The sequence below is a fragment of the Parambassis ranga genome, chromosome 19 (assembly GCF_900634625.1).
Source record: "Parambassis ranga chromosome 19, fParRan2.1, whole genome shotgun sequence".
Classification (NCBI taxonomy): domain Eukaryota; kingdom Metazoa; phylum Chordata; class Actinopteri; family Ambassidae; genus Parambassis; species Parambassis ranga.
In genome coordinates this window covers 20,725,097-20,750,592 of record NC_041039.1, presented here as the reverse complement: position 1 = coordinate 20,750,592, position 25,496 = coordinate 20,725,097, and the positions used below count along the sequence as shown (strand labels likewise).

Genomic DNA, 25,496 nt, shown 5'->3' with positions numbered 1-25,496 from the left:
TGACATTATTTAGTCTGAGGCATAACAAAACTGTATTGTGCTTGAAAGGCTAATACAGAAGGTTCTTATTCTAATACAGCCAGTAAATCTGGAAAATCTGCCTGCTCATTCTGCCGAGCAGAGACATCATTAAAGGATGAGGCTCACCATATTCTATATTTATTGTTGTTAGCAAATCCCATTTTGTTTTTGACAATAGCTCAATTTATCAGAGACATTCATACCTTTGTTTTTTTCTTTTGGTCATGTTGGTCAGATGTAGTTTTGGTGCTAAGATTCAGTACACTTGTGATTCAGGTGCACTTGTGAGCACGACTCCATCTTGCAAATGTGTGAGGACGTCAGTGTTTTCTCTGCTCTGCGGGAAGTCTGTAACAAGTGCCTTGGCCCATTGTGAATGAATAGATATTTATTGTCTCCAGTGATGAAACCGTTTGGTCTGGACGCTGATGGGACAACAGGGAGTTCAGTGTTCTGAGGAGACACAGCTGAGATGTCAAGTGTAGGTGGTGTTGCAAGGCATGAGGAATCTGTTTGTCACTGGTTAGAGGAGGACGGTTCTGATGTCCTAAACACACACACACACACACACACACACTTCCTCCCTCACTTTCTGTCTTTCACAGACTCAGCATGTCACTAACATAATGCTGCACAGTCTCCTGTTCTCTCCTCCTCCTTGTTCCAGATATGGCTGAGGAGCGGGTTGCCGTGGCAACCACTTCATGGAAGGCAAAAGGGGCTCCAATGGGGGAATGAGGGAAGGGGCTTTGTGGGTAATAGAAAACAAATCCTTATAGCTCAGCTCCGAGTGCTACGTAACACATACACACAAGCAAATTCTGGTTTCTGGAATAAAATGATGATTAATGATGCACTTTCAGTGTAACGTCTAAGGGAGATATGCTTGGATACTCGTGACAGTCTTTTTGGGTTAGAATCACAGTTTTGTACACACTGCATTCCAACTGATCCTCACCATGTCTTCTCCAGATGAACAGGAAACCACAGAGTGAGATGAATATTACCACCTGAAACTCTGCCATTTTAACTCAGCTGCCAGTTTACAGTAAACAGTGGCTGGTCTGAAAATAAAGGCAGCTGGGCTATAAAGGATTAGCCCAGCTCACCAGTCATCTGTGGATCTGCAGGTGTGAGTCACAGAGATGAGCGAAGTCTCTGAGGTGTTGCAAGTTTTTTTTTCCTCTACTGTAAATAGGATGGACAAATAATGCCTGCAGAATGCACACTAAACAAATATTCAGAATATTTTATGTGCTGTGGAGTAAACCAGGCACCTAATAGTTTGATTTGCTTTATAATTTAAAAAATACACGGATAACTAATGATCTTTCCCTGTGAGTTCTTTTAAACACATTAAATATAAAACTTAAGAAACCTGACTTGAAGTTAGTGATGTTTGTGTGGTACACTGGTGGTGCTATGAAAGAGCTCCCTCTGGTGGGCTGGTAATGTAGCTGCAACATCCATATTATTGCTATTAGGAGGCGGGTGGCCCGGTGATGCACTGTTTAGTGCTGTTGCCTCACAACAAGAAGGTTCCTGGCAAGCAGGTTCCTAGAATATTATTAGGATGATGAGGAAGCCTGGTTTTACCTAAACATCCTCCAAAATAATAGAAACTTTATAATAAACTTTATATTGATCCCAATAAAAACAGACAGTGTGCACTCAGAGGAGGGATTATATTTAAAAAACATAAAGCAACTGACAGCAACAAGACAGTGCTGGCTCTGGAGAGTCCTCAGCTGTCTTTCTATTGTTCTATAGGACAATCCCCTATTAAATTAGAGTAAATGGATTATCTGTGCAGGCATCAACAGTATTTGTGTAATTATTTTTTGCAGCCAGAAGGGGGAGACAAAAAAGATGCATAGTTTAAACTGTACAAAGACATTATGGGGTAAAAAGAAATTACTGCTTTATTGCAACAGTAGTAATTATAATGAAAAACAACCTAAAATAAGATTTTGCACCAAGGATGTAGGAGTCAGTTTCTGTACCTTTTTATTTAATGCATTGACTTTATTAACATTAATGAGTGATGGCTTTGTGTCTATTTACTGTGAGGACATTTTGCATAAACTGGTCACGTGTTTGCCGTTATAAACCGTAACTTTAAATAAATCATTCAAAGTAGTTCCACCTCATTAAAAGGCCATGATTTGAAGCAGTGAACTATTGAACATAATCGCTTCCGCGTGTGACACAGAGGAGTTTTGATTTTTGTCTCATCGTGATTGGTCCTGAAAGTATGACGGCGGATCCCCGTTTCTGATTGGTCAATGTTGACAGATTGACGTGTCAAAGAGGCCAATGGGAGGCTGCCACACTGTGGTAAGGAGCGGTCCCGCTGCCCGTCTGAACATCTTCACCGCCTCCGCTCCTTTTTCTTTCTCTATCGACTCGTCTGAATCTGGCCCTGTCCGAGGAGCTTGCAGCCTTGGCTTTCCAGTTGCTGAAGAGCTGAAGATCGGGCGGCCGCTGACCCAGTTTGCTCTTCAGACTTTTGTTTTTTTTTAACTAAAAGTAAAGAAGACCTTTATAACTAGCGTTGTGCGATGTTGAGGCTCATCTTTTTGGCCGCTCTTGCCGGGTTCTCCCGGGCCAGTGATGTGCTCGACTACACAGATGACGATTTCGAAAGCAAAATTGGAGACCATGAACTCATTCTTGTGGAATTTTTTGCCCCCTGGTGAGTGTTTTCACATTTATCTTAGGGTGTATGCGCAGTTAATCTTTTGGGAAATGTGAAGATTGCTAATGCTAGCGTAGTTTGCTTCATGCTTTACAATTAAGCTGTGTGACGTTTACCTGCACAATTTCTAACAACATTAAATAATGTGCAGGTTTTTAAGAGATCAGTATATATGCTGTACACATTGCACCTGTTTTTGTTGTTTAATAAGTAGAGTTGGTGCTGTCAAAGTCCCTGGCTTATTGGCTAGGGACCAAACGTTAGCATGTTAGCTAGAAACGGAAAGATATAAAACGACTAGCTGTATTGTTTATGTTTTCTAGTTCTAACCACTGATGAACCACTTAACGTTTTAACAGTGGACTGAACTTTGAGCATTATATATTTTGTTAAGTGTATTTTTACAGTTCTGTCTTTTTCAATGGAGACTATTTGCGAATGAGGCTACAAGGAAGTTAGGGGTGTGTCCTTTCACTGTTGTAACGAGCCGATTGGCCAGGGAAGTTTTGGTGTCCACCTCTGATTGGTCCAGGGAACTGTGACGTGTTTCCACTGTACCAAAACTTAAATAAAATACAGAATGTAATCTAGTTTGGTTGCTGTAAACTGTAACTATACTATAAAAAGTTTTTATAGTATAGTTACACACACACACACACACACATATATATATATACTATAACACACTATAATATAAAATACAAATACAATATTATTTATTTTTTGCAGGCATACATTTAACAAATTATTGTTCATCAGAGAAACTGATTAAGTAATAAACTGTTTCAATCATAGTAGTTTTTGTTAACTCATAAGAAATTTCTTTCTTTTACTTAAATAATCAAACCTTTTGTATGTTACAAACACTATTGAATTACATAGAATGTACATGTGTAACTTGTCCTCCTGTCCCGTGTCCTCTCTCCTTTAGGTGTGGCCATTGTAAAAAGCTAGCACCTGAGTACGAGGCAGCGGCCACACGTCTGAAAGGCATCGTCGCTCTGGCCAAGGTATTGCATAATGCTGCTTGTTTAGCTTTGTCCACTGTAGTGTGCCTTACAGAGTGTTCTCTGACCACGTTAAGAAAGTGAATAATTACTTTTACCGTTTTAGGTTGACTGCACAGCCAACAGCAACACATGCAGCAAATATGGAGTCAGTGGCTACCCAACCCTGAAGATCTTCAGGGGTGGAGAAGAGTCTGGACCCTATGATGGTCCCAGATCTGCAGGTATTTTCTCATGGGATTTATGTGTGCGCCTCCTACCAAATAACCTCTTATCAGCTGTTTTATGCTGTCTTGTGGACAGTTGTTTGGTTGTTTCTCATTTTATCTGTTTCATTGTAGATGGGATTGTCAGCTTCTTGAAGAAGCAGGCTGGCCCAGCTTCAGTGGAGCTCAAGACCGATGCAGACTTGGAGAAGTACATTGCAGATTCAGACGCAAGTGTCATTGGTGAGTTAATGACAGCGTCCTTCTTCAGTTTTAGCTTTACTCACTAGCTAAATATAGTGTATATGCACTATTGTAATTATATCAATACACAGACATTGATGCAGTACATTTCTTCCTGTATTCTGATCAGAGTGTAACTGATGCTTTCTTCTCTGATTTCAGGGTTCTTTGCTGATGATAAGAGCACAGCACAGGCAGAATTCCTGAAGGCAGCGAGCACCTTGAGAGACAACTACCGCTTTGCTCACACCAACTCTGAGGCTCTCCTCCAGAGCCACGGCATTGACGGAGAGTGAGTAGATCCTTGTAGTCATCCAAATCTGTGGGGAAAATATGCCACACATCCTAACACTTTAGATGTTCATGCACAAAATGGTTAACCTTCCCTTTTGTTTTCGTATTTCAGAGGCGTTATCCTGTTCCGCCCACCACGACTCAACAATAAGTTTGAAGACAGCTCTGTTAAATTCACTGAGGATAAATTCACCAGCAACAAAATCAAGAGATTCATCCAGGACAGCATGTGAGTATTATTTTGGCTTCTCAGTCCACATTGTGTCACCAGTGTCCCAACAGAATTGTTTACATAGTAAATGTCACATATTTACATGCATGGCCCACTGCCAACCGGGCCTTAAGGTGCCGTGTCCTCATTGCAAATAGAGCTAGCCCTCTGTCAACTCAACACAAGGCTGTGTTAGTGTGGAGACTATTTGCGATAGTCTTATAAGGTGTGGTTATTTCATCTTAAAGAATTCTCTCATGTCATTAAGTAAATAAAAGATAGAAACTGCTGCTTAAGTTTAGAGTATAGATTACAAATGCTGTGGAAGTGACACGGTTGAGGATCAATGTGTGATATTGATATGCTTGGCTGTTACTGTGCAGATTTCCAGAAAGATCTGAATCCCTTTCGTTAACTTATCTATTGTTATGCTCTCTCCTCCACACAGCTTTGGAATGTGTCCTCACATGACGACCGACAACAGAGACCAGCTGAAGGGTAAAGACCTGCTGGTGGCTTATTATGATGTAGATTATGACAAAAATCCAAAGGGGTCCAACTACTGGAGGAACAGGTAGGTCTGTTTAAACGTTGCCCGAGGGCTGTTCTCCTTGTTGTGCTCTGCTGTGGCTGCTGAGGCTCTTGTCTTTCTCTTAAATCTTTTTCTTTCTGTGGTTACATGAGAAAACGTTGCTTCGCCTCTGTAGCTGCAAACCACATGCGTAGAAGCAGTTTAAAACGAGAGCAACACCTGTTCGCTTCACCCTGTGCCGTGGTTCACTCACTGCACCTGTAGGCATTCTTCTTTCATTTGTTTTCAGCTTCATAATTTGAACCAAATGAATTCTTTTCAGGGTGATGAAGGTGGCAAAGAGCTTCCTGGATCAGGGCAAGAAGCTGAACTTTGCTGTGGCCAGTAAGAACATGTTCAGCCATGATGTGTCAGAGTTCGGTATGGAAGGCAGCTCTGGAGACCTGCCTCTGGTGGGCATCCGCACTGCCAGGGGAGACAAATACGCCATGACGGAGGAGTTCTCGTAAGTACCGACAAATGGCTCCACTAACAGAAACATTCCCCCTCGAACTCCTTTTCTTCAAAACTAGACTTCACATTAAAAAAGGCTTAGATTGGACCACATGTTGGCCACTGTGTGCGTGAGTCATTTCAATGTTGGTTGTGTGTGAGGAGCCGGATTAATGGCTTTCGCCTTAAGTATAAACAGCAACAATGCTGATTACTTGTCTGCTCTGTCAACAGTCGTGATGGAAAAGCGCTGGAGCGTTTCCTGCAGGACTACTTTGATGGCAAGCTGAAGCGCTACCTCAAATCAGAACCAATCCCAGAGAATAACGACGGACCTGTTAAGGTGAGATGATCACCAGTAAATCTTACATTATTATTTGTGTTACTGTTTAAAAAAAAATTTGACAGTGCTGTATCACTGCAACTGGACAGAGAACAGACATTAGCTATGGTGATTTAGATTTGGTGTTGTATGTGTCAAACAGCACTTTTGGCACCGTCTCTTGTCACATGTGGTCATCAACAGTCTTTCCTAGACAGCTTCATTGCCTTGAGTGTGTAGGATGTAGGCATACAAGCTGTTTCCACAGTATAATCTCACAAAATAATATTCAACATATTAAAAACGAAACCCCCCAAAAAATAAAATCCCAGAATGGTAAACACACCACATATACAGGTCCAGTCCTAGTGTCTGCACTAGTAGGGAAGGTAGTTGTGGTCTTGTACTCATATCTTATGTCTCTCAGCAAAGAATGATACCAAACAATCCATGAATCCATGCAGTGTTATTTTTGACAGTGCCGCTTTCATTATTGATCAATCAAAATGTTTGTTTTCTATACTCTACCTTCATTCATTCAGTGGTTTGATTTTACTGTTGTTCAGGTTTAGGGAGAAGTAACAGTGTGTTCGTATACATGATACAGTTGGAAAACCTGTATTCTTTTCTTTCAGGTTGTTGTGGCTGAAAACTTTGACTCCATTGTTAATGATGACAGCAAAGACGTCCTGATCGAGTTCTACGCTCCGTGGTGCGGACACTGCAAGAACCTGGAGCCCAAATACAATGAGCTGGGAGAGAAGGTGAGGAGAGGCGTTTTAAATTAAAACATCAGGTGGTTTTTCTGTCTGACATTCGAGGTCCTCTGTCATTTTTTTTTTGCTTTGAGCACAAAAATAGTTGTATAACTGGGTAAATGTTCTATGCTTGCACTCCTGTCTGTAGCCTAGTGACCTCTCTATTGCAGACAAACCTCACAGAGTCTGTTTAACTCTTTTAACTCTTAACGGTTTCTGTCCTCTGCTTCTAAAGCTGGGTGATGACCCCAACGTTGTTATTGCCAAGATGGATGCCACAGCCAACGACGTGCCATCTCCATATGAAGTCAGCGGGTAAGTCGCATAAATGTACCGGACAGATTTGAAGCTTAGAGGCTTTAGGTTTTTGCTCAAGACTCGGACATCTTTCCAGAAGTTATTGTTTCTTCTCGGATAAGAGATTAGTTAAATAATCATCTGATTTAATGTGTTTTTTTCCAGTTTCCCCACAATCTACTTCTCCCCGGCTGGACGCAAGATGAACCCAAAGAAATATGAGGTGAGTAACATCTGATGTTATATTGAAAGGGAAATCACGTGTACGCTCTCTGCTGATCATCACCGCTCTCCTTACAGGGAGGTCGTGAGGTCAGCGACTTCATCTCCTACCTGAAGAGGGAGGCCTCCAACCCCTTAGTGGTGCAGGAGGAGTCCAAGAAAAAGAAGAAGAAGAAGTCTGAGCTATAAAGGCTGCAAACAGGAACTCAACATGCCCCCCACCCCCTACCATGAGAGGAGGAAGAGGAGGATTGGGGAAAAGAAAGAACTAAATTATATTCCACTCTCTTAGTGAACTACCGAATGCTCTGAAGCCGACGTCAAAAGGCGTGGCCCTCCTTCTTTTAGGTCCTCCGCTGCTCTGGGAATACTGTGGAAGGTGGAGAGGTGGTGGCCAGGGTCTACCCGATGTTTAAAAACAAAAACAAATTTCTAGGGAAGAGGGGACAGCTTTTGAAAAAAAAATGAGATTTCTTTTTTTCCCCCTGGTCTGTCTACTACACCTCAGGCTGATGCACTTTGGTTTGATACCAGTCTCCAGTCATCTATTGCTTTGATTTTTGTTGTTGTCGTCATCACAGGGGATAATGGTAATGGTGAACTTTTTTTTTTGTCACGCGTCTTTGTTTTTGTACATTTGGAAGGATTGTGAAATAAAAAGGCCCACAAAACCAAAATGTATGATGTCATTTATGAGTGTAAATGTTTTTACACTGTCATGGCAGGTTGAGTTGTCATTTATAAGTCTCTTAAACCAAATGTTGGGTTGTGTAGCTTGCCTTCAGCATGTTTGCATTTATATTTAGTGCCCTGACATACATGGTGAAACCTTTATTTTGCAGTCACTTCTAAAGCTAGAAAATATAGGAATATAATCAATGAATAAGTTATGTTATAGGCTTCAAGAAGCCATGATCTACCAACCACCCAAAATGTGAAATGGTGTAGAAGTTAACTAGCTTTCAAGTTGAACTACAGATTTTTGTTCAATAATTCAGTCATCAAAATCATCAATTGTTTTGCAACTTCAAAAATGTTTAATATTCTAAAATAGTCACTATTTAGGATTTTTTTTTTAAATCTACAAAAATTAAAAAAATATTTTTCCCCTAATAGCTTAATTATTAGTACATTACTCCTTAAGTCAACATTTCATATTAGTGCTCATTTGTTAGTGTGTTTGAATATAATCTCTTTAAAACAACCCATTAAAATGACCTAACACATGTCAAATATGCGTTTTGCTGTGATGTGATTGTGTTGTTAGACGTGTTATTGAACTGGTCAAATGATAAAATAATGCTGCACTGATAGATTCTATAGTTTGTGATAGAATATGTGTTTTGGGCAGTGTCGCTTCCAGCCAGTAGGTGGCGACGACGCAGGCTGATCCCTTCCTGAAAAACAACAAACGAAGAAGACAAGTAGCCAATCAGATGGAGAGTAGACAGGACTTGCCCTGACATGTTCAGGACACTGTGCACGTGCAACCTCAGAAGGTATCGTGGCAATGATTAAGTCTTTTATGTTACGTTTATCAGCTAAATGTTTTAATCAGCAGTTAAAAAAACGGTGAACTAAATTGTTAGCATTCATTTATTGTGGATTTTGTGGAGAAATAATTACGTAGCGTCTTGTTTAATGAGGTTTTCTCCAGCTAGCTTAACGTTGGGGCAGTTTTACATAACGCAGAGCGAAAACACTTGTAATGTTTGTCGTTTTAGGAATGCTGAAACTACATCAACTCCTTTTTCCCTAAATCCGTTGGTACTTGTATTTAATTCGGCTTATTTATTATTCACTACTAGGCTTAAATATATGTTGTTACTGCATTAGGGCTGTTCACGTTAGACATCGGGTGTTTACATAACGTTTGGTGTAAACACAAATTACTTTACACTTTACACTGTGCGTAACGATTTGTTGAACTGTGTTGCTGTCAGTCTGTTGCCTTGTCAGTGGTGTATAAAGTTTAATCGGTTGATTTAAAAAAAGATTATAAGACGGTCATAATTATGTAGATGATGCTTTGCAGCAGAGATTTTTTTTGTTCAGGTGTTGACATTAGCTGTTAAGCTTCAATTATAAGTTAAATGTTATGTTTTCTTCCCTCAGATATGACTGCCAGGCCATTTCCACTACATAATGATGGCAGAGCCTTCAAAAAGGTGTAAAGCCTCCTCACAGGGGCTTCTTAGAAACTACCGGTATTTGTGCAAAAAAGCCATGCTGCTTTGTGCCATGGAGAGTGCACCAGCCAGAAAGAAAGACCACCAGAGGATAATAATCACCAGCATGATGAAGAAAAGGACAGCCGCCCACCAAGAGCCCCTTGATACACACAAACTGGTCAAAAAATCTAAATCAAGTACTGTAGATGGAACTCTGCAAACCACTAAACTTGGAGTTCCTGCGTCTAAAGCTGCTGACCAGCACAGTTTATTTGCAGCCCTCAGAGACAGCTGGGAGGTGGACAGTGGTTTTTCCTCTGAAGCCAGTCCTCCGGCCAGCGGTCGCAGCTCGCCGTGCCTCGGCTCTTGCCCAACCACAGTGGTGGCACTGGACTGTGAGATGGTGGGAACGGGGCCCAGTGGGCGTTGCAGCGAGCTGGCCCGCTGCAGCATCCTGGACTATCATGGCAACATCCTGTACGACAAATATGTCAAACCATGTGAGCCGGTCACAGACTTCAGGACTCGCTGGAGCGGAATTCGAAAGCATCATCTCCTCAACGCCATGCCCTTTGCTCAGGCCAGAGAGGAGGTAAATATCACGAATAAAGAGTAATTTGGTACTTATGTACTTGTAAATGTGCAAATAAAGGTGGAACTAGAAGCGGTATAAAATGCAGAAATTAGCTCCTGGGAAACCTGGACAAGATATTTATAGCTTTAGTTTAATATTGGTGTCAGAAGAAGTGGAGGAATGTACTGCTGTGCACGGGTTACCAGATCAGAAGTACTCGCTGCTCTCAACACGCAAACTAAATTCCATTGCTTCTCTCCTATAGGTCCTACGTATACTAGAGGGAAAAGTGGTTGTTGGACACTCTGTCTACAATGACTTTGATGCTCTGGACATAGTCCATCCAGGTCACATGGTCAGGGACACAAGCATGACACGTCTCCTCAGTCGGTTGGCAGGTTTCCCCCACGGCCGCTGCCCCTCACTCAAAATCTTGGCCAGTAAGCTGCTGGACAGGAGGATCCAGGTGAGTGTGTTCTCATCAGAAAGGTTTCTGAATCTTTAAAATGTCTTTGGTCAAAGATTTTTTTGCACCTGCTCAAACTTTGAGGATGAATGCTGTCACTTGTTATGCCTTTACATTCTGTTGCTTGGACAGTTTATTAAAACATATATTAATATAACAACCTTTACTCATTAAACCCACCCCCGTCTTAAATTTGATTGGTTCTCTGTCTGTACTTCCGTGCAGGTTGGCAGGAGAGGTCACTGCTCAGTAGAAGATGCTCAAGCTGCCCTGGACCTCTACAAGCTGGTGGAGGGCGAGTGGGAGCAGGAGCTGCAGAACAGGCTGAGGGACGATGATGCTCCACACGAGCCAGGCTTCGCCTCATCAAACCACTACATGCAGGATGAGTATTGGCCTGATGATGTCATAGCCAACAGCCAATAAGATGAGCATAACCCTTAACATCTTCAGGGGGAGATGCATCAGCTGTTCCTCACAGTGTGGTCACACACCCAGTCATCAGAGCAGGCTCAGGAGGTGATGACTAATGATGACATGCACTCACAGATGTGTGAGGTGTTCAGACATATTGTCAAGTTGCTTGAATTCAAACACTTTAACTTATTATATTTAAACATGTTAAACATGGTCCAGCAGCATATTGTTTGCTTTCAATGGCAGATATTTTAGGTAATTGAGTTCATACATGCTCGATTGTGTTTGAATTGTTGCTCTTACTGTTAAGGGTTAAACATGTTTTGATGTGCCGTTTTTGGAGTTCTCCTAACTTATCTACTTGAAAGGGTTACATGGATGAAAAAGATGAATTAATGCAGCAATTTGTGGAAAGAAACAACCTGCACTGAGCTCATTGCATCTTTTTATGATTGTAACAGTTCAGTTCATTACCTCACTGTAAACTGCTCTTAAACATGTCCTAATAAAAAGGAGTTATGTTAAATTAAATCCCTAAGTTTGATCCTACTTGACCTGCTGAGTCAGTGTTAATGGCAGCATTGTTAACACAGCAGCATTATTTCACACAGCGGTGTTGGGAAACGTTTTGGGACTCATCCAGACCAGCTAATCAAGAGTCTGTCACAAACACGGCCCTGATGTCCAAATGGGTTAGAAAAATTCACCTCAGGTAGCCTGACCCACGCTATAAATAAAAAGGGATATTAACCCAAGAAACATAGTTTACTCTCCTTTTCTGCAGGTATAAAGCTCAGTGGTGCACTGGAATGAACGTCGGTTGAAGTGAGCTGCAGGTGGAGCTGTTACACACTGCTGTCCTGCATTACTTCATAGTTCTGTTGTTTGTTCTTACTCATGAACACACACACACGCACACACACACACCTAAAGGCTGGACTTGGCCCCGGAGCTCAGGCTATAGGGAGAGAACAGAGTGTAGCATTGTTAGCCCAAATCCATCTAATTTTATTCCCCAAAACCGCTTTATTGAGCAGATCAGGCCTGATTTAGCAGATTCCTGATAAGCTACCCGCTCCTTCGTCATTGTATCAGGAGAAAAAACGTGTGCCGGTGACGTTAACGCTAAACGGGTCAGAGTGAGAAATAATGGACACTTTCCAAACAGTGACCACACAAAGCAGTGAGTCTGCAGACTGGTGAGGCAGGACAGCGTGTGAAGAGCTGAAGTATCAGCTTAGAGTGAAAAGTTTGAGTCATTACAGGAAGTAAAAGCCTGATGTCCTACAGGTGGATAAAAAAGAAGAAGTTGTGGGTACCGAAACTCCATGATTATACATGCTACTTATATCAATACAGGTGTATAAACAGGCTGTAAGTATCAGAAAATAATTACAAAGCATCTCATTTGAAGGTAAACACTTATTAAAAGTCTAGCAAATCTTTCAACATGTACATCTTCATACATTATTTTTATAAACATAAAACAAACACCAACAGCTCAGAGGTGATTTCCTGTACCGCACTCCTCAACCTGATGAGTGTGAGTCTGGTTATATAGACCTTTACTCTCACACGTATAGTAGCTGACACACACCCTTTGCATGCAGGATGTCTCTATATGATGTATATGTGAGAACTAATCTGATCACAGGGAATTGTGGGTAGTTGAGGGTCCATGTTTACTCATGTGAGTGCACCTAATCCAAATCCTTGTGGTTTGTGTGTGTAAATTGCTTTTTTTTCTTTGAACCTTTCTTCTGTTCTAACAACTTGGTTAAATATAATATTTTTACCTTGTAGTTGATAAATATTATTTATTCCCCAACATATAAACAAATAAAGGCTCAAACTTACTATTAATGCTGATGTTGAACTTTGATGCCACCAGTGTTTCCATGCTGGTGGTTTAGTGTTTGCTCCACTCAGCTTGCTCTGTGACTCCTAACATGTGAAGCTGAGGCTCCGCCCCTCCTCTCTCACCTGAGTGTGTTCACATTGCACAAACTAAGCGGTCACAATGGTCACTTTTCACTCCATTCAAGTCTCACTGGAATGCATCCCAATCCCTCCACCCTCATTAAACCCACCTCTTACTTAAAACACACATCCCCAACATTACATCATGCAGGAGAGCTGCCTTCACCATTGGTCGAAACGCTGTCAGCATCACACCCCTTTTTTTTTTTTTTTACACCCTCTGCCACTTTTATCCTGATTGAAAACAGAAATAAAATCTGCTGGGTGTAATCTGGTGTGACGCCACTAATCCGGGCACTACAAATCATAGGTCCCCGTCCACACAGCTCCACACGGACCCCAAAGACTCCCTGACAGCTACTCCACATCTGCCTCAGGTAGGACTCGGCTTCCTCTGGTGTCTCGGCCAGGAGTTCTGTAGTGATGATGATGATGATGTCTTGATGGTAGTGGCATTAGAATATGAGGGATTAACTGCATTTTACTTTCAAACTACAAGCTTTTCTTGTATTTTGGATTATTTGGGTACTTATTGTTGCTTAGGTCTGTGGGTAGCCTTTGTTGTGGGATAGTTTGATCCATTGCAAATTAAATCAGCAGCTCCACAATGGGATCTTATAGCCTAAAACATGCTAGTGATAGCAGTGGTGGTGGTGGTGGTGGTAGGATCATCAGTGTAGTTGCAGAAAAATCATGCATGTATTTCATATTTTGTGCTAATTTTGTATATTTCTCAACTTTTCTGAGAATTCATCAGCACAATAATGAACAGTTTGGTTATTTACAGCCACTGTTGATTATGAAATCTCTTGATAGAAGGGCTAAATATAGCATAGTAAAGGTACTCTGAGAGAGCAGAGAGGATGAGGTGATTGGAGGATTATTGTACAGTGTGTCAATTGTTTTTTTCCCCCACTGGGAGTCATGTGAATAACCAAAAAAAAAACCCCCCAACCCTGTTTTTCTCTTCCAGACAGAGCGAAGCTGATTTAAAGAGCAGAAGACATGGCTGTGGTCGTAAGTACTTCCACTTTTACCTACTTAAAAGAGCTGATAAATGTTTTTTTTTACACAAATCTCTTCAGGCTGAGTGTTAAAGGAGATTCTGATTAAATCACCCCCCAACCCCCTTCTTCTCCTCTCAAAAAATAACCATCAACAACCATCCAATGATCTTCCTGTAATGTGGATTCAGCCGCAGCTCAACATTTCACAACACCAAAGCCCATTGTTGTGCACGCCGTCTGCGGTTACAGTAGCCTTAGCTGCTAATCTCTGATCCCTGCCTCAGGTCTGCTAGTGGTTCTGACCATGTAGGCTTTACTGGACTCATGTGAGGGAGATTAACCAAAAACACTGAGGCCTATTGATGACTGGTGAGCAGGCATCCTGTTCCACACGTGGATTAGACTCATTTTAAAGCTTACAGGCACACAAAAGCAAGTCTTAAGAGAGATTTATGTTTACGCAGTGAGACATTTTATCTAAATGTAAATAGTTTTTTTTGGTGAGGTCTTGGAACTGGCACAGCTAAATGGAACACATCCCTTATTACAGACATTAATCATACATTTGCATTGTCTGCTGTGGTATAATATGTCATATATATAATATTTAATATAATATGTTAAAAATGTATATTTGTGTGTTCTAACTTCAGCTTAGCCTTGATTTGACCAAATGGCTTTGCATTCATTACCTCAGCTGACTAGCCTTAATGCTAATTTACCAATTATTCAGCCCTCTAATGCCCAATGATCACAGACCTGTCAATCACTGCTGATTACTGATGGGCTGCATTAAGCGTCATTAAGCTGTGTCAGTGGACCCTGTTTAGTGCATGTTTAGAGGAATTAGTTGTAATTTCCTGCTGGCAAAAATGCAAAGAATCATTTGTATGATTGAGTTTATTAGCTACTCTGTGAAGCTAAGATATATAAGATAAGATAAGATAAGATAAGATAAGATAAGATAAGATAAGATAAGGGTATTTTCTCTGTATGATGGACTGAGCTGCTCCATTCATGTTTCTCAGCGGTGTTATGTTTCCGTTACGAACCCATTTGAACTCTCAGAGGACAACTGATTGAATTAAGTAGCTGCTAATGACGGGGTTCATTGAGCTAATAGCTATCCTTTATCAGTGTAAACAGAATAGTAATCAAACACATCACAGAGCAATCGTCCATGCTCTCTAAGCTGCTATTACTCTCTCCTGTCTCCTCAGAGTGGAACTTACCGTATGGTGTCGGAGGAGGAGCAGGCCCTCAGGGCCAAGCTGGAGCGTCTCACCGTCAAGGACCACGGGCCAGTGTTTGGACCCTGCGCCAGCCTGCCAGACCACACCAGGCAAAAGGTAGAACAAAACCGGCAATAAAAAACAGATCTGTGGGCAGGACAGCTATACAGTCGAAGTGCATCGGAGTCCATATATCGGAGTGCTATAATCCTATCATTTTAGTTAATACAGCATCAAAATGGAAGAAAGTAAAAATTGTTATTGTTCAGTGAATATGTTAGCTAGCTAGCTAATTAAACAAAGCTAATATTTATTTTTTTATTAAATTTCTTGTAATTTGACAAAATATAAAAAATGTTTAAGATTCTGAAACATTTTTTAAAGTTCGCTCCATGTGTCTAAATGTAAAAACGTCACAAACACGAAGTGGTTTCATCAGTTCTACAGATTTTGCTGAACTTCTGCTATAAGAACATCATGGTCAGCTTAAGCAGAAGATCACAAACCATCCTAACTTTACATCCACCTTTTTGGACAGCATGAAACTAAACCTCATAAAAATTAAAATGATCCAAATATCATCTGTAAATTAACGGCTTGCTGTGGCTCCCCCTACAGGCCAAGGATGAACTGAATGAGACAGATGAGAAGCGGGTGTCTGCTGTGAAGGAGCTGAGGGGAATAATTAAGGAGAAGGCCGACGGAGGTGATGATATGGCCAAGGGGGTGCAGGACACCTTTGGAGAGAAGCCAGACAGTATGCTGGTCCGCTTCATCCGTGCCAGGAAGTACGACGTGAACAGAGCCTTTGAGCTTATGAAGGGTGTGTGGGAATGACAACATCTATAAATATAAATATAGCAGCTTTGAATGCAGTCTGTTCTAAGATCTAGCAGGCTTTAAAGGACCCTCCTCTTCTGCCCAGGCTACGTGCGTTTCAGGAAGGACTACCCCGAGCTGTTTGAGAATCTGACCCCTGAAGCCGTACGCAGCACCATCGAGGCCGGATACCCCGGCATCCTGCCGAGCAGGGACAAGTATGGCCGTGTGGTTCTGCTCTTCAACATTGAGAACTGGGACTATGAGGAGATCACCTTCGACGAGGTGCAGGGATTCACTTGTTCCCCTTTTGGTGTCTGTCAGACATTTTAAAGACGGGTTTCATGCAGCATGTGTTTGTGTCTGTGTGTACAGATCCTGCGTGCCTACTGTGTGATCCTGGAGAAGCTGCTGGAGAACGAGGAGACTCAGATCAACGGGTTCTGCATCATTGAAAACTTCAAGGGCTTCACCATGCAGCAGGCCTCAGGAATCAAACCCACTGAGCTGAAGAAGATGGTGGACATGCTGCAGGTGGGTGGGAAAAAAACGATTCCTTATATCTGCCACCAAGACTTCCACCTACTAAGCTGTTCTGCTGTCTCTGTTTCATTACTAGGACTCGTTCCCGGCCCGTTTCAAGGCTGTGCACTTCATCCACCAGCCCTGGTACTTCACCACCACCTACAATGTGGTCAAACCACTCATGAAGAGCAAGCTGCTAGAGAGAGTGAGTAAATCAGAGAGAAGTCTGTTCACACGTTTTCTAGAGGTCCATCCTAGATACCCACTAATACATCACCTGTTATTAAAAGTCGCCAACAGCTGCTGTTTTTCTGTGTTTTCAGGTGTTTGTTCACGGAGACGAGCTGGAAAGTTATTACAAGGAGTTCGACGCTGACATCCTCCCGTCTGAGTTTGATGGAAAAGGTTCCAAATATGACGGCAAGGCCACAGCTACCAACCTATTCGACTAATCGCCCTGCATCCCTGTGCCAACAACGCTGAAAGCCGTCACGTATTATTATTATTACAAACCCCATGGAGAATCCGAACCTGATATAGCTGAGTGAAAAGCTCCGAATGTGTGAGATGTTTCAAAGATGCTGTTTTCTGATAAAAGACAAGCAGAAATGAGACAGTCTGTCGTTCAGTCTTTTTTTTCCCCCCCTAATCCACAGTTTTATTTTTCACTTCACACCAGTTCTTCTCTGGTTTGGAAAATTCATCACAGTAAAAACATTTGTGCATTTATTTGCGGTCTTTTTTTTCAATAATTATTTTCTTTCTTGCAAAGTTTTAGGCCAAACTCCTTGATGGTGCATTCAAAGAAGCTCAGAAAAACAGCAACCCGAATGTGATTTCACACATGATGCATGATATTTCAGACCTTCATGACAAGTGAGAGTTTTCAAAAACAATGCACACACTCAATTTAAGCACAGAGTGAGTCTTATCTTTAAGAAGATTCATCCAATTTAGCACCAAACCAGAGAAAACTGGTTGAAATCCACAAGGCAGAAACAGCCAGTGCTTCTGTAAACACACAAGTCAACCACTGACTTTCTGTCTCACACCTCCATTTAGACTTCACCCACACAGCTTGTGTTAACACTGGCAGGTCCCAGCTTCTCTTCTCACAGGCTGATTCCAACAAGTGCCTGTCTCTGCGTGTTCTTCTTTAATTTAGATATTTTAGTTCTTCAGTATCGATGTTATGAAGTTTTACCCATTGTTGCCTCCGGATGAGCCACTACGAATGTCAATAAATGTACAATAAACTGTAAATAAAGATAACGTTGTAGTCACTGTATTAATCAGCAAAACAATCAGACTGAAATGTTTGTGAAAAAAAATCTTTATTAATGGGTGAGTTGAGTTCAGGCAGAGACCCACCACAGAGTGCAGCACAGCATGATCAGATAATAAGTCTCACACTCGTGTGCTGACGCTTGTTATAGTGCAGTAAAACACAGTAAAGTGCTCATATTGCATATTGCACATACACTTAATTTGAGCAGAGGCGCAGATTTAATGTAAACAGTAGATTAAAAAAAATGATTTTATTAACAATCAAACATGTACAACAGATTCTTCTCAGACTGATCAAAGTGGCCCAAAAACCGGTGACTGCTGGGTCCAAGCGTCAGACAAATACAACTTCAACAACTTCTTTTCACTGTGCTGTTAGCAAAAATGAAGCCACAAAGACAAAAAAACACAAGGACATACTAAAGTCCCCTTTGCGGCTTCCATAGGATTTAATGAGGTGAGCTGCAGCAGCTGCTGCTGATGATTAGCCCTTGATGAACTGATCATCGGCCTGCGGTGATCAGATCATCGGCCTGCGGTGATCTGATCATCGGACTGCAGTGATCTGATCATCAGCAGGCGTGCAGACCTCTTTCAAAGCAGACATTTTGTTTGACAGTTTGCTGCTCTGGAGCGTTCAGGTGTGTGTTAACAATGACAGGAGGGAACTACATGAACAATAGTTGCTGCACATCAGTCTCAAACAGGTTAGACCATTTCCAAATAATTTGGAGTTCAATGTTTTACAGTGAGAACGATTGTACACAAGTGGAAAGAGTTCAGGATTTGAACTGTCAGTCTTCACAGGAGTGGACGTCCCAGCACATTTTCTCCAAGGTCAGATCGCTCAATGATCAGAGAACGCCGAAAAAAACCCCAAGAGCTACATGTCAGAGCCCACAGGCCTTGAGTGGACCATGAACTTCTCTGTATGTTTTTGCTCGATAAATAACGGCACGGTGAAAAATGTTGTTGTTGTTCGTCTGAGGTTGTATTTTCCTAATGCTAAGACCCCCTGCAATCAGAGGATTTTGTGTTTTTTAGACAAAAAAACGGAATTAAAACAGAGGGGGCTAATGTTTAAACATAATTCTAGGTGTCAAATGACATTTTCTGCACTTACCCATGTAAACAGCTGCGTTTAGGACCCCCTGACTCTCCAGTTTATGGAATGCTACAGGCTGATATAAAAGGGATGAGATGTTAAAGCTGGCTTGTATAAATTATCTGTACTCTGGTTATAAAGCAGAATACAGAGGACGGCTGGGCATTTATCGTTTTTTGTCAAAATGAGAAATTCTCAACAGAAACTGATGTGAACTGATGAGCAAGTATTAAAAACAGCTGTAAACCACAAATCATGTCACACTGCTGCGTGTTCATATTAAGGCACTTAAGTCTCCAGTTAATTAATGACTTCAGTCTTATTCTATTGTAAGTATTTGGAAAACCTTCAATGATAATTTGTGATAATAAATCCCACTTTTCTTTTCTTCTGACTGAGGTCAAAGGTCACATTCATGCTCTAATTGAAGTACGCCGCCCTGCTTCTCCAGTAGTGCTTCAGACAATAGAGAGCAGCAGCTGCCAGAAACCAGCAGAGGGTGGACTGGAGGTTAAATGGGAACAAAGAAAGAAGGATCACTTCATCATGGAGTCACGTTACACTCCCAGGTATCGCTCCAAGTTTTAGTTTCCAGGCCGGTTAACCTACATCCACTCAGCTGGCCTTGGTAATCCATATACAATTCCCATAGTGACTGAACTGTGAGACCTTTAGCGCTGATGCAGAGCAGATACAGGTGGCTGTGTGTGCATGTGTTCACCACTAGGCGTGTTCTGTAGGCACGAGCTGTTGGTGTCCCGCTGGTTGCTGCCTGTCCTCTGGCAGGCTGGACGCTTCTTCTCCCACTGGCAGATGGTGTCAGTGTACTCGACTATGACCTTGTCCATCCAGGTGAGGGGCTGAGGAAACAGCACGGCTCCTTCGAAGAAGCCCATGTGGCCTCCGTGCTGGGTCAGGGCAAAAATTACATTGGGCATCTTCTCTATAGAGCAGAGGCAGAGAAAGAGGAAGCAAATCATATTCAAATCAGTCACAGGACACATCATAAAAAAGGAAACGTCTCTTTGGACAGTGTTTTAATCATAAGAGGATTTCTTAATTCTGACAGATTTGGGCGACTTTCTAAGGACAGAAAGAAGCTGTCACATTAGAGCGTGAGCTGCGTGTGACATCAGGTTGCACTCACACTTTGGTGCAAATAATCTCATCCCTTCTGGACTGCTGTAATGGCCTTTATGTAGCCGTTAGGCAGGGCTCTCTCTAACACTTGCAGTCAGCACAGAATGTTTCTTCATAAACACAACAGGAGCAGCCTTTACCTGTTCTGACCTCACTGCTACTGATATGAAGATCACTGCTGCAGACTGTCCCAGATGTAGGATCCTGAATTGGCTGTAGCTTTGTGTGTGAGTGGTTGTTTGTCTCTGTATGGCCCTGTGGGAGACTGAGGACATGAGGTCCAGGGTGCACCCTGCCTCTCAAACCCAGCCTTTGGAATTTCTTCCATTTCTTTCACTTGAATGTTTAGTGACTTTAGCAATGCTAACCTGTGTTTAGAGCTTATAACTTTTCTGGATAAACATCTCCAGCCTTTTTATAAGCTGCCCTGATCTTATCTGTGTGAAGGTAAATAATTAAGCTCATGCCTTGAAACTCTCTCAGCGTCTGACCGGGGGGTTCATCGGCCGAAATGTCCTTCTTCAGCACATCATCATCCTTCTGATACTCTACACCACCTGCACACTGTCTCCTACATAACATTCGTCTCTCTAACTCTTATTACAAGCGTAGAATCCTGTGTATCAGCATCAAATCCCCAGTTTTAAAGCCATCAATTTTAAGAAAGAACTTCAATAATGATTACTTGGAATGCCTGAATAACACGAAGGCAGAACTTCAAAGAAAGGCTCCTGCATGTTGGTATGTTTCCTTGACGTAGAAGGCAGGTGTAGAATGTCTCTTGTCAATACACACACTGATTTACACACATTGGGGCCATTGCATGTGAACTATTCAGGCAAGACAGAACAACACACACACACACTGCTCTATATATATAATCCAGCAGGCCTAACAGATCACATGGCCCTGAAAAATTCAACAAGACAGTCTGGGCTGGGTGGTGTTGAGCAGATAGCTGTGACAAGACTTTATCAACATTTAAGACAGCGTCTCCGATGTCCAGCTCCAGAGGAGGGACAACAGGTTCATACCAAGTCATCCTGAGTCAGCACAGTGATGGCAAAATATGCACTAAACCCAGGAGTCTCTCATTAACTGTGCTACAGGGGGTGCCTTGTGATAACTAATAATGTGACTAAGCTAATTACCAATAACACAAACCTGCAAGAGTGCGTGGAATCGCCAGGAGTGATTGATGAACGAGTGGGTCATCAGAGGAGTTTACCAGAAGCAGGGGTACACTGACCTGCAGACAAAACACACAAGCTGTACTGCATGTCTGAATTCCTCTACACGGCCTGATTGTACACTGCTACACTGCTCAGAAAAGCATCAACATTAAGCAGTAGTATTTATTTTAAACATGTACTTTATCATGCAGGTTTGCTAATAGTAGACCATGCAAACAGTGTAAGGGGTTACTATGAGGAGTGATTGATAATCCTTCTATATTAGTCATCAATCTTAGAAATGCTAACATATAGCTTGAGGTTTTAGACATGGCAGCTATCAGTACCATGGACCTATAGGCCAGAATGTTGTCTGGTTGAGAAGCTCTCCTCTTGTCAGCTTCCCAAACAATTTAATTTTATTCCTCAAGTGTCTTTTTTTATCACCACAGATGTATCAATCATTCCTTGAATAGCAGTTATACTAAAGTGTAAGTGTCAGATACCCGTCACTCACTTTGTGGATGTAGTGCACACAGCTCTCCTTCTCATAATACTCTCTCAGGGAGCTGTAACCGTGAAACTTTCTGCAGAAACATTCAGTGGCATCAGTGGCAGAAATGTTTCAAGTTTGAAGCAGTTTGATCGAAATCCATGAATAGTTCACCTCATTATGTTGTCATCGATCTGCGTCAGAGATGTAGCTGCATACAGTCTGTTGAGGTCCGCATCACCAATGTTGCTGGAGTTCATGCCCAACAAGGTGCCGCTGTGGAACAATGGCAACTTTTAGCCCAATCAGGGCAGGAGGGTAAATCTGATAAGCCCTACCACACGTCTGACTGTTTCAGACAAAGCTTGTATAATGGAATTAAGACATTTAGCCAACAGTTTCACAAGACAGTAGATATATACAGATGATTTAATCTAAATCACACATCTGTATGTGTAGAAAATGATGTTTTTCCACCTGTGTGCCAGGATGAGCTTCTTCATATTTCCTGCCAAAACAAAGTTGTAGAGCCTCCGACACTGGTCCCACTGAAGGAAAGTTTCCTGGGCCCTGAACACACACAAGCACATAAATGAAGGCACTGATTAATCCCAGCATATTTACGATGAAATGCAGTTCTGATAATGCTTTAAACTGTGTTGAATCTGTCCATTTTGTCCTCCAGTGTACCAACCTGAGGGCGCTGTAACCCTGACAGACGCTGACACAGCACAGCACCCGGTCCTGGTTCGAGTAGTTTTCACCCAGGAACTTACAGACGATGTTCCCTCCCAGACTGAAGCCCACCACCACCAGCTGCGTCTGGGGGAAGCTGCGTTTGATGTATCCCACCATGGCTGCAAACTCCCAGGTACAACCTTCAATGTGAGAGACACACTTTTTGTGTTAGTTGTGATTCACACCATCTTGTTGTGGTCCATGTGGTGTTTCTCCTTACCGTAGGTGAACATGCGTGGCGAGGTAAGTTCCACATTAGGCAGCGCTCCCAGGTGGTTCAGGACGGCGCAGCGGTAACCCTGCCGCTGGGAGTAATCCACAAAGGTCCGAATGTAGTTCTTCTCGCTATGGTTACCGATCCCAGGGCAGATTACCATGGTAATGTCATCTGACATACACAAACACAGACACAGGAGGAGGAAACACATGCACAAAGACACAAAGTGGAGTCATGAGTGGGTGAAAAAGCAGATGTGTTTGTGTGTTGATTTAATTGGAGGCTGAAACGCATGGCATCTTTCCCTCGAGGGAATTCATTAGGAGGTTTTCATGCTTGTGCACACTGTAGTATGAGGTGATACAAACAAGTACAGAAGAAAGACCGAAACGTGTGTTTGTGTGATTAGGACGCGTTATTAAAAGAGACGTGTTGCTCTGACCTCCTGTGCTGTGGTCACCGAGAGCTTCAAAGAGATCGAAGGTCGCAGTGGCCCCGTCGTGCATTGGGAGGAATTTTCGAACCCCACAGGGCGTTGGAGTGTTGACACGTCCCATCTTGCCATACAGAGCTGTCTGCAGATGCCCGCTCTTCCCCCACAGCAAGGGAGGAATGTATCTGCAGAGAAGGACAAGCTCCATATTATATGACTCAGCTGTAACCTCTACCATCTGAAGATGCAGCAGTGAAGTCCGCCCACAAACTGGCACACTCCAGTCAGAGGCAAATCTACGAGTCAGACGTTAAACTGACTGAACTTTGAGCTGCACAAACTTCCTCATTTAAAGTTCATCTTCATATCAGGAAATTACAGAACTCCAGACTGATATCATGGACGTATGTTGATGTAAATTCAAAAAGATTTAACATGACTAGATTCAAAAGTGAGAATGTGTACTGAGAGGAAGCTGACCTTTAGCACTAAGATTATCCTCATCAAACATGTCGTAGATACATAAAACATCTACAGATAAACCCACTATGTAAACAGAAAGGAAAAAGAACATGTGCAAAAAGTACAGAGTAACTTATTAAAATAACGGAAGCATACGTAATGCTAGCACTCAAATATAAGAATAATATAACTGCTAAGGTTACTAAAATGTTTTTCTGTCACCGCTGAGTAGCAAAGAGGAAAAAACAGGTGTAGTGTTCCTTTAAGAGGATTTTTTGTGCTATGACAGCACTGGTTAAACAGAAACTTGACCAAAAACTGTCCTATGTTTCATCATCTTGAGACACCAGCTCGAGTTAAATTTAGCTTTATTTCTCAGTTATCCTGACTTTATCTGTGTCCTACAGCTAGACCATGCTGAAGGCTCTCTCTCACTCTTTGGTCAGCATGGGGCAGGACTTCAGCAGGTAGAGGCTGAGCGGCGTGTCCTGGTAGATGATCTCCGGTGGTGCGGTGGGACTCTTCAGGTTGAGGCAGCGGACGATGATGTAGAGGACAGTCGCAACTGCGGCCAGCTTCACACCATCAAAAGCCAGCAGCTCCTGGCTGAAAGTGTCCATGTCGCCGTCCTCGAGGGTGGTCATGGCAGAAACGGGAGAGGATCTCTACTGTGTGTGTGCACAAGCATTTAACTTTCATGAGTTAGGAGCTCACAGGAAGCAGACAGTATTATAACAGTATCATAAATATGCTTATTCTCCTCCTCTACCAGACCATGACCACAAATTAACTGTAGCACTTAATCCATTTACGGCCGTTGACTGAATTGGTGCTGTAACTTATTACAGGGGCAAAACAATGCAGGGAGTGTGCACCACGCATTGCGTTAAAATTAAACCCTAATGTTGTTTGGCAACCAGTCAGGAGCAAAAGCTCAGAAAATTCATAAACAGGAAGGGAAATACTGGTGTATTTTTAACTCAAGTCCAATTACACACATTCCTCAACAAGTTCACAGAACTCCTGACCATCTGTAAACTCTAGTTTGTGTCTGAAAATTATCGACACTAAATAAGTACTTCTGCTGTAATTTCCTGTTATGCTTTGTATGTATTACCCAACAACAGAAGGCTTCTATGGATGTGAACAGTTTTTACTCACCTCTCTGTCTGATTTGAAGACAAACTGTGCTTCATTCAGAGCTGTAAAACACACAGTGAAAGCAGCTTTAAACATCTTATAAGATACTTCAGCCCTGAACAAACAGAACTCCACCATAACACAAAAACACATAAAGTCTGCCTCAGAGTTACAAAAGTTTCTCAGTTTCCTTTGTTTTCAGTTAAACTTTGTCTATAAACCGCTGGAATTAAGTTCAGCGCATCAACAAACACAACATTAGCAGTGATATAATTATATCTTTTTAACAGAAGACATTACTGGTCTGAACATGGTGTTTTCTTCAGAGTCGTTCCGGGTTCTGGTCGGATCCACCCAGTGTTAAGCTCCGTCTCTGAACACCGTCTGTTTACAGCTGAGAAGCTGACTGACCAGAAGCAAGCTCCGGGTGCGTTCAGGGACCATCGGAAAAAATCCGAATTTTACGGCAACTGAAATCACTAATACATGTAGCGATAATAAAAAAGGTTTATGTGTTGATTACTTTACACTTACTCACCCACATAATAAATCACGTATATACAGTTTATGAGTACTTTAAATTGCTGTGTTGAAGTCTTCGTCTCCGCGCTGGAGAACTCAGAATAGCGGATACTGACGAAGGCAGCACAGCAAACAGCGGTGTAGTTTACTTCCTACTTAACTTACAGTAACCACCCGCCTGGTCAGAGCTATGTCCACTGATTACGTGTTAGCCTACAACGAAAATACACCTAACAACAAATGCAAGCATAGTAGCCTTAAAATAACAGCTATTAAGAGGTTATTACACTTTC

At 42.1% G+C, this 25,496-nt stretch overlaps 4 protein-coding genes across 5 annotated transcripts; 3 read left to right on the top strand and 1 right to left on the bottom strand.

The window, feature by feature from the left end:
• Positions 1-2,582: 2,582 nt before the first annotated feature.
• On the top strand, positions 2,583-7,980 carry pdia3 (protein disulfide isomerase family A, member 3). The gene is made up of 13 exons (XM_028431884.1): positions 2,583-2,716; positions 3,651-3,729; positions 3,833-3,950; positions 4,068-4,175; positions 4,338-4,467; positions 4,582-4,698; positions 5,129-5,254; positions 5,535-5,717; positions 5,939-6,047; positions 6,662-6,790; positions 7,020-7,099; positions 7,247-7,304; positions 7,382-7,980. The coding sequence occupies exons 1-13, from the start codon at positions 2,583-2,585 to the stop codon at positions 7,490-7,492; spliced, it is 1,482 nt and encodes a 493-aa protein (XP_028287685.1). The 3' UTR covers positions 7,493-7,980.
• A 733-nt stretch (positions 7,981-8,713) lies between these two features.
• isg20 (interferon stimulated exonuclease gene) lies at positions 8,714-11,462 on the top strand. Its single transcript, XM_028431179.1, has 4 exons — positions 8,714-8,802; positions 9,419-10,066; positions 10,314-10,514; positions 10,740-11,462. Exons 2-4 carry the CDS (start codon positions 9,449-9,451, stop codon positions 10,938-10,940), a joined length of 1,020 nt encoding a protein of 339 aa, XP_028286980.1. The 5' UTR covers positions 8,714-8,802; positions 9,419-9,448; the 3' UTR covers positions 10,941-11,462.
• Positions 11,463-13,161: 1,699 nt separating this feature from the next.
• rlbp1b (retinaldehyde binding protein 1b) lies at positions 13,162-17,167 on the top strand. The gene is made up of 8 exons (XM_028431678.1): positions 13,162-13,288; positions 13,885-13,928; positions 15,139-15,267; positions 15,769-15,973; positions 16,076-16,254; positions 16,345-16,503; positions 16,589-16,699; positions 16,818-17,167. The coding sequence occupies exons 2-8, from the start codon at positions 13,917-13,919 to the stop codon at positions 16,944-16,946; spliced, it is 924 nt and encodes a 307-aa protein (XP_028287479.1). The 5' UTR covers positions 13,162-13,288; positions 13,885-13,916; the 3' UTR covers positions 16,947-17,167.
• Positions 17,168-18,017: 850 nt separating this feature from the next.
• Positions 18,018-25,114, bottom strand: LOC114452446 (monoacylglycerol lipase ABHD2-B-like). Of its 2 annotated transcripts, none has more exons than XM_028431767.1 (11): positions 24,982-25,114; positions 24,703-24,743; positions 23,977-24,206; positions 23,089-23,264; positions 22,650-22,817; positions 22,386-22,569; positions 22,169-22,261; positions 21,866-21,967; positions 21,716-21,785; positions 21,191-21,275; positions 18,018-19,829 (listed from the first exon to the last, which is right to left on the bottom strand). In XM_028431767.1, exons 3-11 carry the CDS (start codon positions 24,183-24,185, stop codon positions 19,558-19,560), a joined length of 1,359 nt encoding a protein of 452 aa, XP_028287568.1. In that variant the 5' UTR covers positions 24,186-24,206; positions 24,703-24,743; positions 24,982-25,114; the 3' UTR covers positions 18,018-19,557. The 2 variants fall into 2 exon arrangements, with proteins under 2 accessions (XP_028287568.1, XP_028287567.1); XM_028431766.1 differs by having other exon boundaries at positions 23,977-24,209; positions 24,982-25,111.
• Positions 25,115-25,496: the final 382 nt, after the last annotated feature.